The sequence below is a fragment of the Filicampus tigris genome, chromosome 1, assembly GCF_054856515.1.
Source record: "Filicampus tigris isolate MCC_2025a chromosome 1, RoL_Ftig_1.0, whole genome shotgun sequence".
Taxonomy (NCBI): domain Eukaryota; kingdom Metazoa; phylum Chordata; class Actinopteri; order Syngnathiformes; family Syngnathidae; genus Filicampus; species Filicampus tigris.
The window spans coordinates 21,162,731-21,180,641 of record NC_141217.1 but is presented as its reverse complement, the minus strand read 5'-3'; the positions used below and the strand labels follow the sequence as shown (position 1 = coordinate 21,180,641).

The window sequence follows — 17,911 nt, the reverse complement described above, 5'->3', positions numbered from 1 at the left end:
GCATAGGCGTAGCGGTTTTCTAACCAATCGCAGCCTTCTACGCACATACACGTTTCCGGTCCATCGTCCAATCAGCATCGATGCAACTTGCGGGCCAGAATCCCTCTTCAACCTTCTATTCTTTGTAGGGGCACCTTCAAGCGGCTCCGCGGTGCACCAGTAGCGGTTTTCTGATCTATTGAGAAAACAACAGACCACCATTTGGACACAATGTCGTTCCTGACTGTCAGCAGGCTGGCGCCCAAACTCCTCAATTCCAAGGTAAGAGGACGGCGTGCGTGTTACTTTATCGCCGTTGCTTAAGCCGTCAAGCCGAAGTTAGCCGGCTAACGACATGGTTGCTAATGTTAGCTGCGACGGCCACATTGTTTGACAACGGTGGTCTGTGATATGGATGAAATGCTGTATAAAGACTAATTCAACCACGAACGTTTGATTTAATTATTAAATTATTAAACACATGCGTCAACAAATATTACCATGTTGCTGTTGCTTTATGAAAATCATAGGTGGGACGCAGCAAGTTCAAATATGTAAAGAACAGACTGTGAAATTGATTGACAAGTCATTTCACTTATGTACACTACAACTGTCTGAATTTAACTGCTGTTGTAATTTTGACTTGCAGTGCTGTGACAACCTAAGGAATTCTCCACCACCATGTTGACCTTCACTTAAATGTCCCATTACTTAATCTAATATCCTGTGATAAAATTATCAATAGACTTTCTTGTGGACTTTAAATTAGTAACTGCTTTTTAAGATTTGCCACAGTGCGAAAACCAACCCGAAGTGTTTTACTACATTTGGCAAAGGGTACATCTAATGTAGTAGTGGATTAACTGTAATAAGACCTGGTTGTAAAATCTCAAAATGTGACGGAACATCTGGTGCTTCACATGTCTAGATCATGTGCAGTTGTAAGTGAACTCGTACTCTTGAGAGGAGCTTTTCTTAGGTTGAAAGTTGGATAAAATGATGGTGTCCCCAATGCACCATTTTTTCCTCTGCTCATAGACCATGCATTCAATTGTGATTACATATTTTCTCCAACAATGCAAATTTCTTGATGAGTCCGCCCTTCAAAATAAACTCAGCAGAAAGGAAGAACCGGTGGTGCCATTAGTGCGCTATAATTACCTGTTTACAATGACTTGATGCTGCCGCAAGTCACAGTTGATGTCATTAACACAACACCCACTGCCTGCAGAGCAATGGTAGCGTCTGTAAAGGTAAAGTTTTCATTGGGGTTTTAAGAGTGAGTGCAGAGCATTCTGGAGAGGGAGGGGTGGCCGGGGTCACATTGAATCACACACACTTCCTATTCAAATGTTTGTCGAAATGCGATTTTAACTATAGACAAGTATATGTGCTGGCCCGGGAATTGTGAAAATTCCAAAGTTTGGGTAGAGTTGGGTTTTTTTTTGTTTTTAAATGCCTTACCTTAAAAAAAAAAAAAAAAAAAAAAAAAAAAGGGTGTTGTCACCCCTAAAAAAATAATACCAAAATGAAAATCCTTTTTTAAAATATTGAACAAAAAATCAAAACAAAAAAGATGAGTCTGCGGAACTGAATTATGGTCCACTTTTGTAGAGAAAACATTTTTGTAATTTCCCCTCGACTTTACACAGATCTGATCAGATCAGCAGATATTTTGCATTTCATGCAAAATTGGTGATCGGTTGTAATTTCGTAATTTGCCCATCGATCAATGATGTAGTCGATTTAGTTGAAAAAAAGACACTACAGCAAACACAACCTCGTTCACTCAAGGGACGTTCTGTGCAGCCATCGTTAATAATCTGATTTTTTTTTTTCCTAACATTTTTTTAACTATGTGTTTTGGGTGGGGTTAAGTTGTAATTACAGTAAAATGTCTAAATATGTAATGTTAAATGCTGTTTTATGCGTCATGTTCACTGTAAACATCAACTGGGAGTGACAAATACTGTAAACAGCTTGAAGCAAGCAGACTATTATTTGGAGTTGGAACAGTTATGCGATCTCGGGTTCCCATTTCTTGACAGCGATAGAGAACAGGCCCTAAGTACTGTAATACTTTAACAAGTGCTGGTAATAAAGGACCTCCACCTTGGAGATGCCTGGTACTCTTTCCAATTAAATAAAAAAATGTCCTTACAAGGAAATGGTAGTTGAATGTTGAAGCACAACTCCTCAAAGGTTTTAATGTCCTTTTGTGATGTGCTTCTCCGAGGAAGTGGGCAACGACTAATGTTCCATTTTTAAGTCCATCCTGGGCTGTTACATAATCACCCCTCCTTGTGTGTTGACATAAGATCCTAACTTTTTGTTTTAGCGAACCCTCGTGAGTCTTCCCCTCCAACCACTTTATGGTTACTCGTCATACCAGTGGGATTAGAGCCAGCTGACCCAAACCGCTTGAACCAGACATTCCTCCTTCAGTCATTTATTTAACTTGACCTCACAGAGGAGTCCTTTTTCCCTGGCAGGCGTGACTTTTTTATTTTAAATACATATATGTGTATATACACACACACACACACACACATCTAAATGCATTGCGATACAGATGTAAATAATTCAGAATCAATTAACACATTTCAATTATCAATTGTCAAATAACGTGACACTGCCGGAATAGGAAAAAAAATCGATTGAGAAACTCACCATCTGTTGGACAGTCTGTGGCGGGCATAACAGCGCACTGCGAGATTTGGTAGAGTTAAAGTTATACTTGACTGAAGCTGAATGTATACTTTACCCTGTCTGAAACCTGTTTTTTAAATTGAAGATATACAGTATATTTTGTAATCGTTCCACCGTGGAAAAATAATTGGACAAATTAACTATTAAAATCTCATTTAATGACATTCATGCCTAGAGTGTATGTAAACATTTGTCCACAGTTGTAACCGCCAAGGAAAATGGGCCTGAGTCTTTGTCTATGTGTTTATGAAAAGCCAGTTCAAAGGAATAAAGATTATTTATTAATGAGAATTGGGTGGAGATGTGTTATTAAGTTACATGCCTTATTGAGTTTTATTGACAATGTGGAGTGCATTTAGAGCGTCATGCATTTTTGTCCTAGATGATGTTGAGTACTTTGAACTATCAGTTTTAGATTGTGTAATTTGTTCGATTTTATTTACATACAGCACCTTGAGTGCGATCAATCTGCTGTTGTTTTTTTTAACCTGCTCTGTAAAAAAGATTAGTTCAATTCTAAGAAGATATTTTAATTTGTCACAAAAATATTACTTTAAAAAAATATTGACTGTTTAAATTGGTTTAGCTTTCTTGTTTTTTTTTTTACCAGTTTTCCTAATTTGATAATGTTACAATTGTAACATTCCTTATTTCTTGTCCCACAGAATGCTTTCTACTTCATTACAGCAGCTAGAAACGCCAGCGCCTCTACAACAGTAAGTGCCCTCGATGCCCACCTCAATGTCACCAGTGTAGGTGAAGCGCCAAAAGTCATTTTTACCAGCGTTAGCAATCAATTTGCTTCACTGTGCTACAATAATGATCAGTAAATTCTGATAAGGGTTGTTTACAACACTGTGTAAGGCCCGAAATCCGAAGTTTCGCATCGCAGTTTGAAAGTAAACATTTGCACTTTGTGTCTCGTTAAAACATTGAATAGCAAAACAGAGAATCACAGATTTTAAAGTTTTTCTGCGGAGATGGTCCCAAAAAGCTTCACTTCACATGTGCGTTAATTGCGGCGCTCCGCGCTTTATGTCACCTACGCCTAGGTCGAGGCAAGCTACTTATGCTTATGCAACTTATGCCACACTAGCTAGCTAGCACCGCGCTTCAGCTGGCTAGCTAGCTAAACCTATTGCGGAGTCACCCGGTCAGTAATCATCGCATTCATGGCAGAGATTAAGCTACAATTCTGTCAAGTAGCTTTCTCACAAAGGGAAAAAAAGAAAAAAAATACATTTTAAGTCAGCTAAGCTTTCTGAACAGGTTTTAACAATTTTTATCAAGATGTGCAGTGAATGTTAATATAAAAGGTAACATAATGTGAACATAAAAACACAGCTCGTAGCGCAGGTCTAGTACTTTGAAGAGTCTTTTAAAGCCCTCGTTTTCCACTGTTTTAATGGGAATCATGTCTTCAGCAATGTAATAAGTCACTGCCTCAGTTACTTCTTTACACTGCTTGCTTGTTTTTTTCATATGGAGTACTCTTGTTAAATGACTGTGTTACCGTGGGTTGCGTTAGCTTGGAGCTAGCAGCTGCCTCCGGCTACCAATGGTCTGATCTCCGTTTGCTTTGGCTGTCGGCGCTGGCGGCCGAACCGAAACTCTGCAAACTTTGCAAACAACTGGTTTGCGCTTTCTCCTCCGAGGAAAAGCCAAATCAAAACGACACTGTTGATGTGGAGTTTCTTTTCGGGACCAACTCTGCTTTGTGGTGACTTTTCGCTATAGCTCCCCACTGTATACAAACAAACAGGGAGGCGGGGAGTGTCACGTACGGTGCACTGTGCGTGCTGTGATTGGTTGGTCGGGTATACGCGTCAGCGGCTTTGCGCCGCCATCGACCTAAACTGTATAGAATGTGCCATGTAGACGATCAAACGATCTTCCGGCTTTATGAGATTGTGAACATGTTGAATCGCTTAACGATCTAATATCGTCATATCGCCCACCCCTACTTTCAGTTGACAGAAGTGACAAAATGGCCGCCCCATAAAATGGCTAAATTTTGCTGCTTAACTCATATTCCACAAATGCAACATTAATCAGAATGCCTTGTTTCAACTAGTAGGCCTGCATAGAACATATTCTTGAAAGTGATATGTTTGGGTTGACTTTAAGTCTCAATTAGTTTGTGGTCTTTAGACATCCCCACGTTACGTCAATTAAGAGATGTTCAGGTATGTCTGCGCAGTTCACCAACTAATCCAGGCAGTATTCTTCCACTTAGGAAAACACAGTTTTTGTGCTGACCTTTGTAGGGCAAATGATCAATACTTTGGTCAAATATTTACAATCAGTCTGTTGAATGAACCTCACATTTTAGCAGTGTGCTATTTTTGGACTGGGTGTTTTTGTGCCTTGTTCAAGTGGGATTTTCTTTTTTTTGTTTCCTTTCAAATCCAGAATCTGAAGGATGTTCTGTCAGACCTCATCCCAAAAGAACAGACCAGGGTCAAGAACTTTAAGCAGCAGTACGGCAAAACCACCGTAGGGCAGGTTACTGTGGACATGGTGAGCAGACCTCAAACTCTTCATCAACTTCATTTCTGTCACAGGTTCATTAAAGTAAATCCATTGTTGTTTTTATGTGAGCCGCCTACTCCTGTGCACAAAAATCTGTATATCTTACCGCTGCCCCAACACAATCAGCGCCACATCAAATCACAATGTTTCTTTGAGCTATTTCATTTTACCAAACATTTCTCTGGCTTTTTTTAATTTAATTTTGTCACACACCAGAAAAAGCACACTATCTCGGAGCACACACAAATTCCCAAAATATCTCTCAAAACAAGATTTTACAAGTGTTTAAAGATTTTGTAAATCCTGCATGGAATCTCCTGAATTTGTGATGCGTGCTGTACTGAGATGATTGCTACCTGTCCATTTGTTTGGTATTGTGTTATATAGAAAATTATTTTTTTTAAATCAATTCCCGGATCAAACGCTATTATAAAACTTAAGTGTACAGGCATTTTTTGAGTAAGATTTAATGTTATTAAAGGTTAGGTGTTTTTAAAATAAAGAAAAAAAGAAACCACTCTTAATAGAACATTTAAAAACAAAACTCAGGTTCATAATGAGCTCATAATACATACGCCCAGTATGTTTGGTTGATATGATGACATCGTCGTTGATGACCACAGATTCCAAGAGTTACGATTTGTCAGTATATTGCTACGCATACGTCGAAAATACTTTGGAGAGGAGCAAGGCCTTTACCCAGTTTTTCTCAATTATTTTTTATTACGTTCACAATTGTGTACAGCACTAAACTTTATTTTCTTGTCTAGAAGCTAAGCTAAATTGATTTAAGAATAAATAAAAATCTCTGCTGCATTGTAAGTTTGAAGTTTGAATAATTTCAGAAACACAAAATATAAGTGTACATAATGTAAAGCAAAAAGAGGAGGAAAAAAGATAACTTTTGTCTAGTTCAGAAAACTAAATGCCTCTGCTTTGAGCACCTGATCTGGTTTCTTCTGTCAGAAATGATTTGCCCTGTTTTGGAATAGATTCACTCAGGAGGGACTGACATTGCTACAATGCACTACAATACAATGCATCCCCTCCAGGCAGTTGCATTTGAGACACATTCATGAATATGATACAGTATGGATGTTTTCCTTGTTTTTTCCCCTTACCGACTCTACATTCTGCATTTGAATCGTCAATAAAGTTTAACTGTGTCCAGTTACAACTTCTTTTCCTGCTGTCCCTTGTTTTCTTCACTATTCCTTACTAGCTTGTCCCTCTGTGTACTCTTACTGCCGCTTGGGCTCCTGCAGTCAGTGACTAATTGACAGTTAGTCTCTGACAATTAGTCAATGGTAATCATCTGCGGGCTCTTTCAAGTGAATGATTAGAAGGCTCCCAATACACATCACAACTTTGTTTGTTTTATTTTCAGTTTTATGATTCAATGTGTAATAATTAGGCGTAAACTACTCATTTAATGCTTACTTTGAGAAGTGTACTGTAAATTGACTCGCCATTAAAAAGTACCAGAGGCACGGCGGGTAACTCGTTTGCATGTCCGCCTCACAGTCCAGAGGTCGTGGGTTCGATCCCGGCTCCGGCCTTCCTGTGTGGAGTTTGCATGTGCTCCTTTATGCCTGCGTGGGTTTTCTCCGGGTACTCCGGTTTTCTCCCACATTCCAAAACTATGCATGGTAAGTTGATTGGACACTCTAAATTGCCCCTAGGTGTGATTGTGAGTGTGTGCATGTTTGTTTGTCTCTGTGTGCCCTGCGATTGGCTGGCAGCCAGATCGGGGTGTCCCCTGCCTGCTGCCCGATGACAGCTGGGATAAGCTCCAGCATGCCCGCGACCCTTGTGAGGACACGCGGTATAGATAATGGATGGATGGATAAAAAGTACCAGTAAGTTGTTCTACCACAGCTTCAGTTGTTCTGTTTGTAAATGCTTTTAGGTTTTGTGTGAAGTAGGGCTGGGCCGATAATTCGATACTGATATGTATCGCGATTGACACGTGATCGATACCAATAGAAAATGCCTTCGATAAAACGTTCAATAGAAAAACAAACCCGATCGCAGCATGGTGCGTGACGTAGGCAGCGCGCTTCCTCCTCCAAACATGAAGAAGAAGCGTTTAAACCAAAGAAGGAGCTTTTAAACCAACGAGGAAGAAGCATTTAAACCAACAAGAAGCTGTTAACTCAACGGAGCATGCTCGCGGGCCAGCCAGCCGTGCGCTACGCTCGCGGGCCCGGCGTCCGCGAGCGAGCGCCGTAACTTTGCTCAAATAAATGACCACTCGACTCAGTACAACTCTTACAATTAAATTATATTATGCATGATAACCCTATTAAAAACCCGTGGATGGAGCCATGGTGTACAAGTAGAGGAGTTATCCGACACCGGCGTCGCACTCAAGGTAAAATCAAGCATGTAAAATATGAATGGACTATGGCAATAATGAGTCCGCTAAAAAGAAAAAGTAGTCCTAAGACGGTCGGTCAACGATGATGTATGCACTGCAAGAGAGTATTCGTTCACTTACATTGGATGAACATTGAATGAAGGCTAATATATGAATCAACAACTGCTTTGGGGTAGACCTAATGCAAATACGCATTTACAATGCACTGATGGAGGATAAACTGCACATTACACTACATAACGATGTACAAAAACAGTTGACTGTTATTTAAAGGTAAGGTTTAAAACAAAATCAATAATTATCACTATTAACTGATATGAAATACTTAGGTTGTGACCTTTTTTTCAAACATTTCTCAGCCCTTCTAAGCACATTATTTTTAAAATGGAGTTTATTTAATCTTTATGTCGACAGGTTTATTTCACTCTTTCATAGTTACATTGACCTCTTATTAAACGTTAAGTATTATGTTAAAATAAAATAACCTAAATGTATTTTTCTTCGGGTCATTATTTTCAATAGTTTAAAAAAAGAACAAAAATTCAATATATATCGATATCGACCAATAATGAAACACTTGTATCGTGATATACTTTTCAGTCATATCTCCCAGCCCTAGTGTGAAGCGCTTTGCCTCACCACAGCGTCATTGGGTCGACGTAATGCGAAACGTCTAGTAAGCATAGTTGTCTGTCGTGTTAAATTTGGCAACACGAGGTAAACCATGAAGCATAACACAGATTAGTTAGCCCACTTAATCTGTCTGAGCTATTCATATCAGGTATCAATCAGGTCATCTTGCCGAGGTCACCAATGAAGTGAGTTGCTCACTCTGTGCCAGCTAATATCTGCAACACATGTGCGCACGATGGCACCGTGACCTTTTTTGGATCTTTTAAAACACTAGTGGGTTTGGCAACTTGACACAAGGCACCCGCAAATCATAGCCAAAGAATGAACTTTGGTATTTCATAATTATTTTCCCAGCCCATCATGAGTCACACATCTACACAGGTACTGGCAAGAAATATTGAGAAACAGTCTTTTGATGCCTTGACAGGAAGTGGTTGCACAAGTATGGCTTAGGAAGAGCAACAACTGATTGGTGCACTTTTAAGTAACCTGCTAAATCGACAATCTCTAGCTCTTAATAGGTTTTTTGTCCCTTTGGAGATTGAATGCAATTGAAAGCCTTTTGTGTGTGTATTTATTTTTAATGTGCACTTGTGTTTTCTTGTCCAGATGTATGGAGGGATGAGAGGGATTAAGGGTCTGGTATATGAGACCTCTGTGCTGGATCCTGATGAGGTCAGTGCTGAATGCTACCGTTTTAGCATATTTTGTCTGAATACTGCACCTTGCACCCATGTTCAAAGAAAATAGCTCTTAATATGCCCCCTCGTAATTGATTTGTAGCAGTTTTTTTCCAGCGATGGCTTTACCATGGCTTTCATTTGAAATGTTTGTAATAATACAATAACTCCATCACAACATGGGCCAAAAATACATTGTTGGCATCTGTGACTGTGCATTTCTCATGATTACAGATAGATGGATAGCTCGGTATTAGGGACGTCCCAACTTTTTATACTTCTGATAAATGCCTATAATTGCAGCCTAGAGTACTGTCGGAGACCGATATCGTCCGATATGATACCAGGAGGAATGATACATGCTTTACTGTATTTTTAGTATGGGAGAGACTTGATCAAGTTAAACTATTAAAATAACAATAGTCAGTAACGGTAGGTATGAGAAAATATGACTTTTTCTTCCAAACACTTGGGTTACATAAATTCAACCTCAAACATGAGAATGTACTGCACTTGAATGAAATAAATGCAAAGGAAATTAAAACAGGGCTATAGACTGTTTTTGTACTGGTTGTGAACTGGCGCGCCCAACTTTTTTACTTGGTTGCACCAGAGCTAAAGTTAGAAAATACTGAACATCATAAGCTGACGATGAAAAATGTTGTTTTGCGGTTGGCCTCAAATACAGTTGCAGTGATGCGTGGAGAATCTGACCAGGTAACCAGGTTTAAGGAATTCATCAAATGCAACAGTTCCGAATGTAGCGATTTCATGCTAGTTCTTGTTCCAAATCACCCGCAGAGTCTCGACAGCGGAGGCTTGCGTTGCTAGCTTAGCTCTGTAGTCCCGCTTTTGTTTACATGATCTCCACCGCTTAAAGTCAGACAAAACCGGCAGCAGTCCACAGAGATCCCGCTAGTCATGCTATCTCCTGCAGGATGTCGAAGGTGCTCATCAATTAGTCAATTTGTACTGAAGTCCACACGATTATAGTGTCCAGCAGCAGAGGTATAAATACAATCAAAAAGGCACGGCTCGGTCATCCTCACTCTCCCGCATCTGACCCCTCCGGCTAATATCAAAAATCAGTATTCACAATTACGCCAATAAAAGACCATCCATTAAAGACAAAAAGAATCAAAAACAAATGGTAATAGACAGGATTGGTAGCTTGACTTTCCATTTCCTTACAGGGCATCCGCTTCCGAGGCTATAGCATCCCAGAGTGTAAGAAGTTATTGCCCAAAGCTGAAGGAGGCGAGGAGACGCTGCCTGAGGGCCTCTTCTGGCTGCTGGTCACAGGACAGGTGCCCACTGAGGAGCAGGTGAGTGTCAGGGTAGGGCATTGGAGCCACAGAAAACCCTTCCATGTACTACTTTATTCATTTTATTCTCTCAAGAAGAGAAAAGTGATGATCAGAATCAACAATGCCCATCTTGAAGTCATGGAAATGTCTTTTTGATGGGCCTTACAAATGACTAGACCAGGGGTCGGCAACCTTTTACACTCAGAGCCATTTCGACCCGATTTCCACGGAAAAGAAAACACTGAGAGCCGCAAACATTTTTTGACATGTAAAATGATATGGTAATGATATATTTATTTCCACTTGTACAATGGTGTGTTGATTATGAAATCCATGCAGTCCATCCATGTTTCAGAAATTTTATTTTATTTTTTAAATGAACACATTTTGAACTCTGGAAGAAAAAAAAAAAAAAAGCACAGAGTTGAAGGTCTCTTTCAAATGACTTAAAAAGCTGAACTTAAATTATCCATATAGCAAACAAAAATGCTTGAATTTAAAAATACTCTGGGGGAAAAAAAGAGCACCATTACACAATGAAGATAATAAGTATTTGCAAAATAATTGCCTGAATATTTATTAATATGGTTTATGGTTAATGCGGTTGCATTGCAAAAAATATATGAAAGTGGCCAAAAACTTTGACTTACTAAGAAGACATGATGCACGTTTTTGAGACAAATAACATGCACTTGAATAGGACACTTATAATTTATTTTCCCAAGCCACGTAGTGCCACAACATAAGGAGGAAATAGCCGCATGCGGCTCCGGAGCCGCGGGTTGCCGACCTCTGGACTGAACTATACAGCGCAAAAGCAGTTTTAAACGCACATTAGGAACACAGTGTACAGTCCATGACTACAAACGGCTGTAAAACTTAACTGCTTGGTTCTAAACAAAGCCGCTATGAAACATTTGGTGATCATTTATGAATGAATCAGTCTGTAACATGTATTGCGAAGGAAAAAGTTCATTTTATTGCCGTTATCAGTGAAGATACAGACAAGGCAGACTGATAAGCTCCATTGCCTTTTACCTGAACCCGTCTGAGGGAGACAAAACTTCTTGACAGTCCACTTTGGTCAAGTTCAATGCAAGACAGATGTGCCTAAAACATGTATGTAACCCTGCACGCTCCTGTTTGCCAGGTGAACTGGCTGTCGAAAGAGTGGGCGAAGAGAGCGGCACTCCCGTCGCACGTGGTCACCATGTTGGACAACTTCCCCACCAATCTGCACCCCATGTCTCAGTTTAGCTCCGCCATCACGGCCCTGAACAGTGAGAGCAGCTTCGCACGCGCCTACTCTGAGGGCGTGCACAAGTCCAAGTACTGGGAGGTGAGTTGTCATGCTTACATTGATTGGCCTTCAGCATGTTTACGTGTCCTGTTTGAAATGAATTTTAAAACATCTTTGTGTAAAGACATGTGTCAGTACATAGTGTTGAAAAAAATTATAATAATAATGAAATAGTGAACACCACTCCCTGGCTCTCTGTAGGCTGCTATTTATTTATTTGAATGAGTTAATCAATATTTATTTAACTCATAAATAAACAACTCAGGGGATATTTATTTGTCTTTTCACAGTCCAGCCATTCAATCCCAGGAAATTATATTTTTAAATATTTTTCAAACCGTAAAAGAGGGTCTGAAAATGTAAATGGTAAATGGACTGTCACTTGTATAGAGCTTTTCTACCTTTGGTACTCAAAGCGCTTCACACTGTACCTCATCTACCTACTGATGACGCAGCATCAGGAGCAACTAGGGGTTCAGTATCTTACTCAAAGATACTTCAACATGGTCACAATGGCCAGGGATCGAACCCACAACCTACGGGTTGGAAAACAACCACTCTACCACTGAGCCATGCTGCCCCCAATGTCTGGCACTGAATGAGTGAAATACCGGTAGTGTCAGCTCAAGGTCATTACACACCTCGTCACTCTGTCATCTATCATTGCATTGCTGAATGGGTGAAGACGACCATGTGGTGTGCAACAAGAATATATCATCACGTGTAAACACAATTTCCCCTATACAAATTGTAACAGCCCAGAAAAAAACACTGGTTTTCCGTCTATGGAAAAACACTGCATGTGTTCATTCTCAAACAAGCTACCTAAAACGCTTTGCATGCATATGGAAGACAAAAAAATGCAGTGAACAACTGCTGTTAGCAGGGTATAGGGACCAAACAGTGCCACAAATACTGAAAATCTTACTGACATCCTACCTAAAAGGGTTAATAATTGCATGTAGATACCACATGTTGGGGCCAAAGTACTTAAAATGTAAGTATACTAAAGCATCAACAGTATGCTTCTAGCATCTACACAATCATTTCACCCATGTTGTATTAAAGAGTGAAATTATTCAACACAAACTACCATCGCATGAGGCACATCAATAGTATTAGCAAGCGTGCTAGCCTAAATAACACGCTAGCACAAACTGATGTGACGTGATGAGTCTTTCAACCACCCCCCTCCCCCCACTGGCTTTCTTAGTATGTCTATGAAGACTCCATGGACCTGATCGCCAAGCTGCCCTGCATTGCGGCCAAGATCTACCGCAACCTGTACCGCGAAGGCAGCAGCATCGGAGCCATCGACCCCAACTTGGACTGGTCTCACAATTTTGCCAACATGCTGGGTTACACCGAGCCCCAGTTCATTGAGCTCTTGAGAGTCTACCTCACTATCCACAGGTAACACACAGTGCCCATTTAGATGTGTTAACTTTTATAGCATAAGTACGCTAAGCAAATCCCAGATTCAGGGCGGAATTATTTTTTTGTAATGTCATTGTCATATGGTTTTTGTATAAGCGACGGGCAACAAAACATGGGAATCTGTTTTCTGTGGGGGGTGGGTTTGGGAAGGGCCAACCCTACTTACGGTCGTTTGAAGTGATTAAAACTGCATGCCGAAGACAATGGACTGTTTACTTCATGTGACAGTGACCACGAAGGAGGCAATGTCAGTGCCCACACCAGCCACTTGGTGGGCAGCGCCCTGTCAGACCCCTACTTGTCCTTCAGCGCTGCCATGAACGGTCTGGCTGGTCCTCTTCACGGCCTGGCAAACCAGGTTGGTCATTGACAGACGAATACACGGCCAGGCCACCTACGTAAGTTAAGTTAAGGCTTTGTTTGTCCTGACACTGCTTTCCTCTGCTTCTCTTTGTCCCCCAGGAGGTGCTGGTGTGGCTGACCTCACTACAGAAGGAGATCGGAGAGGAGGTGTCAGATGAGACGCTGAGGGATTACATCTGGAACACGCTCAAGTCCGGAAGGGTAAATACCAACAGTTCTATCCGTGGAATAGAAAGTAAATGGCATGCAGCTTCTAGGGCTGGATTTACATCAAATGGTTAGTGTCACAATTAAGTGTCGTTGTGTGTGTCTTTTAAATAAGTGTTGTTGAAAGGACTTTTGTATTTTGTGCAATCCTTCTGTATTGATAATGTGACTGCTGTGAAAAAAAGCTCATTAAACCAACAGCTAGTAGTTGGTCAGCACTTTTCACTGTAGGGTAACAATAAAATTAAATCATTTGTTCACCGCTGTTACCATGCTCCAATTCTCAATCATATAACAAAAACTTGCAGATGCACTACTCACTAACATTTGATGCAATCTTTGTCAGGTGGTGCCAGGCTACGGTCACGCCGTCCTGAGGAAGACGGACCCTCGTTACACCTGCCAGCGTGAATTTGCCCTCAAGCACCTGCCCAACGACCCCATGTTCAAGATGGTGTCTCAGCTCTACAAGATTGTCCCCAATGTGCTGCTGGAGCAGGGCAAGGCCAAAAACCCTTGGCCCAATGTGGACGCCCACAGTGGCATTCTGCTGCGGGTGAGTCCTAACCTAGCCACAGTGGAGTCAAACTCCCATTACTGTAGATTATACCAGTGTTTTTCAAACTCAGTGTGCCGCGAGATATTGTCAGGTGTGCCGTGTATCTAATTTGTGTGCCTGTGCGGTCTAGCGCCTGGCAGCGTAATCCTGTCTTTACTACATTGTAGTACTCTTCCATACCAGCAGGTAGCAGCAGGTAGCTAATTGTCTTTATTTAGAGACAAGCGAATTGGTGATGCATGTTTATCCAAACAGGTCCATGTTTCACACCAAGTATCAATATGAAACGTTATAAAATAGTTTTTTTCTGTGTTTATTTAATTTGTATTCAAGACGTTATAATATAACGTCATTCTTCAATGTCAAAAAATGCTTATATAAACAATACAACAGTTATACTGTTAAAATAATAGGGATGGGACGAGATCTCGTGCGACGACTAGAACGCCACGAGATTTCTCGTCCCTGCACAGCACGAGATCTATTTTCTTTTGACTGTGTTTTGGAGTCCGGATGAATATAGCAGATGTCCGAAAAAGGAGCTGTCACCGAATGGGAACTTCCGAGGCCAAATCACGGAGTCGCTGCTGTGACCGACAACGCTCGCAACATGCATGTGGCGATACGTGAGGCTGACTTTGAGCCACACATTACGTGTTTATCGTGCAGGCAATGAACGCAACGCTAGTGCAGTTGGTCCAAAGTTGGCCGCGTATCATGTTTGTTTGGACGTGTCAAGCGTATAGAGTCTTTTTTTCGCCGATGCTCAAGAGCAGCAGCACTTTTGACGTCTAAATAAAGACAGCTCGAGCTGCCCGCGGACAAACTAATTATGGACGTAATCACGCGCTAGAACAACTCTTTGGACATGATGGCTCGCGATCTAGAGCAGCGGGGTGCCGTATCTGCAGCTCTGAGTTGCGCAGCACAGAGAGAGAGAGAGAGAACCACGCCGCAGCAAGTTGCAATAAACCAGCTTTTAATTTATCGGCCTTAAAATAAAATATAAAAGGCAGATGCCGCTAATCACCAAAATGCCAAATATCAGCCCTGAAATCGGCCTGGCCGATAATCGGTCTATCTCTAGATAAGACTAATTCATCTGAGAGACTAACTGGATATATGCTGCTGTTTTGGTTTGCAGCAGTGTTCAAATTGGCTGTGGAGGAGGATTTGCATTCGAAGCACTCATTCCATCGTTTTCAGAAAATTCCACCAAGATGGCGCCACTTGTCACCTTGCTACTTAAAGATGATTGAATATTCTTAAATAAGGGCCTACAACAAAAAGCATCTTGCACAGTGGTTGTTCAAAATGTTTTGAGCTAGTCTTTTATACCTGCATAAGTCACGCACCAGTAACTTCACTAAACATGAACTGTGCTTAATCTGTCTACCGTTATCGGCTCTCATCCTTGGCGGATGGTCTTGTCTGACTTCATCTCATGTAATCAAACCACAAAAATACTCAATAGTCTAATTAGTTTGTATTTAGCTAGATATGTGAGACTGTTATGTAAGAATGTACGGAAATCAATGTATGATTGAAGTTTTCATTGCAGTGGACCCCCCCCCCGCTATTCGCAGGAAATCTGGATCAAGCGAGTAATTGCCCCTGACCCCTAACATCCCCTACTAAAAGTGGTTTGTAATTGTAATGGATGGTTGCTGGTAAAGATATAAACTTAATGACATCAAGGTTCCACCAGATAGCGCCAAAGTATAATGACACCAAGGTTCCACCAGATGGCGCCAAAGTAAAGTATTACTTGAACACAAAAAACGGGAAATTGACACTGTAGGTTTAAAAAATGAATCGCTTTGCAATCAACAAACCTTGAATAGTAGGGCTTCGCTATACTGTTATGATATCTAGCAGGCATAGATTTTTAGCAGTAAATAAATGATTTTCTCATCAATTAAGGGAAATTGGATATTGGCACACCTGATTTCTTATGTCATACTAGTTGGGAATCACTGTCGTAGAGTCGTGGTCACTATTTGAGGAAATGCATATTTGTCTTGTTTAAATGCATTTGCCTAGTTTGACTGCAGTAAAAGAAAGTCATTTTAGGGAATGCGGGTCCCTGCGATCAAACCTGACCGCGCCCATGTCCTCCCCTGTCCGCAGTATTACGGAATGACGGAGATGAACTACTACACGGTGCTGTTCGGCGTGTCGCGGGCTCTCGGCGTGCTGTCCCAGCTGGTGTGGAGTCGGGCCCTGGGCTTCCCACTGGAGCGTCCCAAGTCCATGAGCACAGATGGACTCATTTCTCTGGTGGGCGCTAAATCGGGTTGATCCCCGACTGTCCGAGGAGTTTTAGTGGTTGGAGAAGGCGCAAACATGACAGATTACGATGAGATGACTACCCCCAACCCGCCCCCGACCTTCTCTGGTCCATCCCCGGAATTCCACTGGATTTAAAGAGACGATATACTTTTAATGTCATTACACACAAAAAGATTCTCCTCCCGCCACTGCTAGTTGTCCTGTTACCTCGTCAGGAGGTGAAACTTCCACACGCATAGACATAGACTCCCACCTGGTTTTTTTTGGTGTTTTTTTTAAAGATAGCCTCGCTATGAATTAAGCGCGACACTCAAAGGGAATTGTGGGAGTGAATTGCACTTCCTTTGTATTTTCGTTAGCGGCTAAGGCCACATCCCCCAGCATTCAGTTGACAAATCGCTTTGGTTCCTCCTATGCATCCCCGTCGTTCTCCTGCTATTGGCAACGTTTCACTTCCATTTATGAGCACTCCAGTTGTCACCATTCTCACCGTGATCAAGCTGTTCATAAAACACTTTTAAAAAAAGAAAGCCGCTTTCAATCTCTGAAACTGTCTTTTTGTTGTTTTTAGTGCTGGCCGTTCTTCTCTCTACGATCAAAATAACCGCTCCGTCTTTGCTTGAGCCCGGCGCTCGTTTAGCCCAGTCAATGACACGGTGGGCGAGCGTAGTGTCGCATAAGTGCAAGCTTGAATCCGAAGTGGGCTCCTTCCTCGTAACTGTTCGTTGCTTTTTTTCCCCCTTCTCCCCACACAAGAGCGCTTTTTCAACATTTCCAAAATCAGCATTTGCTTGATTGATTGGATCTCGTCCTTTGAAGCCAGAGACCCCAACTCGCCACCGCTCGCTCCCTTACTTGATTGTGTCCCTTCTTCCTGAGCTTAGTGGTGTTAAATTTGTATTGAACTATCATGGTTGGGTCATGTTGTGGTTTTATTTATACTTTGTGTACATAGGTTATATATATGTATAAGTTCTGCTCGTAACAACCACACCGAGTTCCAACTATGTTGTTGTACTGTCTCTCGGGTAGAAACCGCAGCTATCTTGTACATATGTGTTTTGGTTCCCCCCCAGGTGTCTTCAAGCTTGTTCTTGAGCACCGCTGCAAAGGCAGCCTGTCCACCTGTGACTTTGTGTGTCAACACTCCATTTTTGCCTCCGATTTTTTTTCTCCTCGTGTGTATTGTCTCGTTGCATTCATTATTTTGATCGTAGAGGAACAGGAAGTCCGTAAATGAGAATGAAATGTAATATGGGTTCATGAGATGCGCTTCAGGGGGCTGGATGGGTTAGACAGGGCAAGAAATACTGGAAAACTTAAAAAAAAAATAAAAAAATAAAAATAAAGGTTTTTATTAACAGTGCCTGGTCTGCTTTTATTGTTTACCAAATAATTCCAAAAAAGTAATGTGTGGAATTTAGTCCCATCTAGTGGTGAAGTAATAGAATGCAATGACCACAGTTTGAAGCGCATGCATTTTGAAGCGCGCACACACACACTAAGGTACCTCAAGCCCAGTCTACACGTAGC

At 41.3% G+C, this 17,911-nt stretch overlaps 1 protein-coding gene across 1 annotated transcript; it reads left to right on the top strand.

The window, feature by feature from the left end:
* The first annotated feature begins 84 nt into the window (after positions 1-84).
* cs (citrate synthase) lies at positions 85-17,744 on the top strand. Its single transcript, XM_086026122.1, has 11 exons — positions 85-261; positions 3,354-3,404; positions 5,101-5,208; positions 8,843-8,908; positions 10,107-10,238; positions 11,371-11,559; positions 12,734-12,933; positions 13,186-13,315; positions 13,420-13,521; positions 13,874-14,083; positions 16,217-17,744. Exons 1-11 carry the CDS (start codon positions 211-213, stop codon positions 16,385-16,387), a joined length of 1,410 nt encoding a protein of 469 aa, XP_085882248.1. The 5' UTR covers positions 85-210; the 3' UTR covers positions 16,388-17,744.
* The last annotated feature ends 167 nt before the right edge of the window (positions 17,745-17,911 follow it).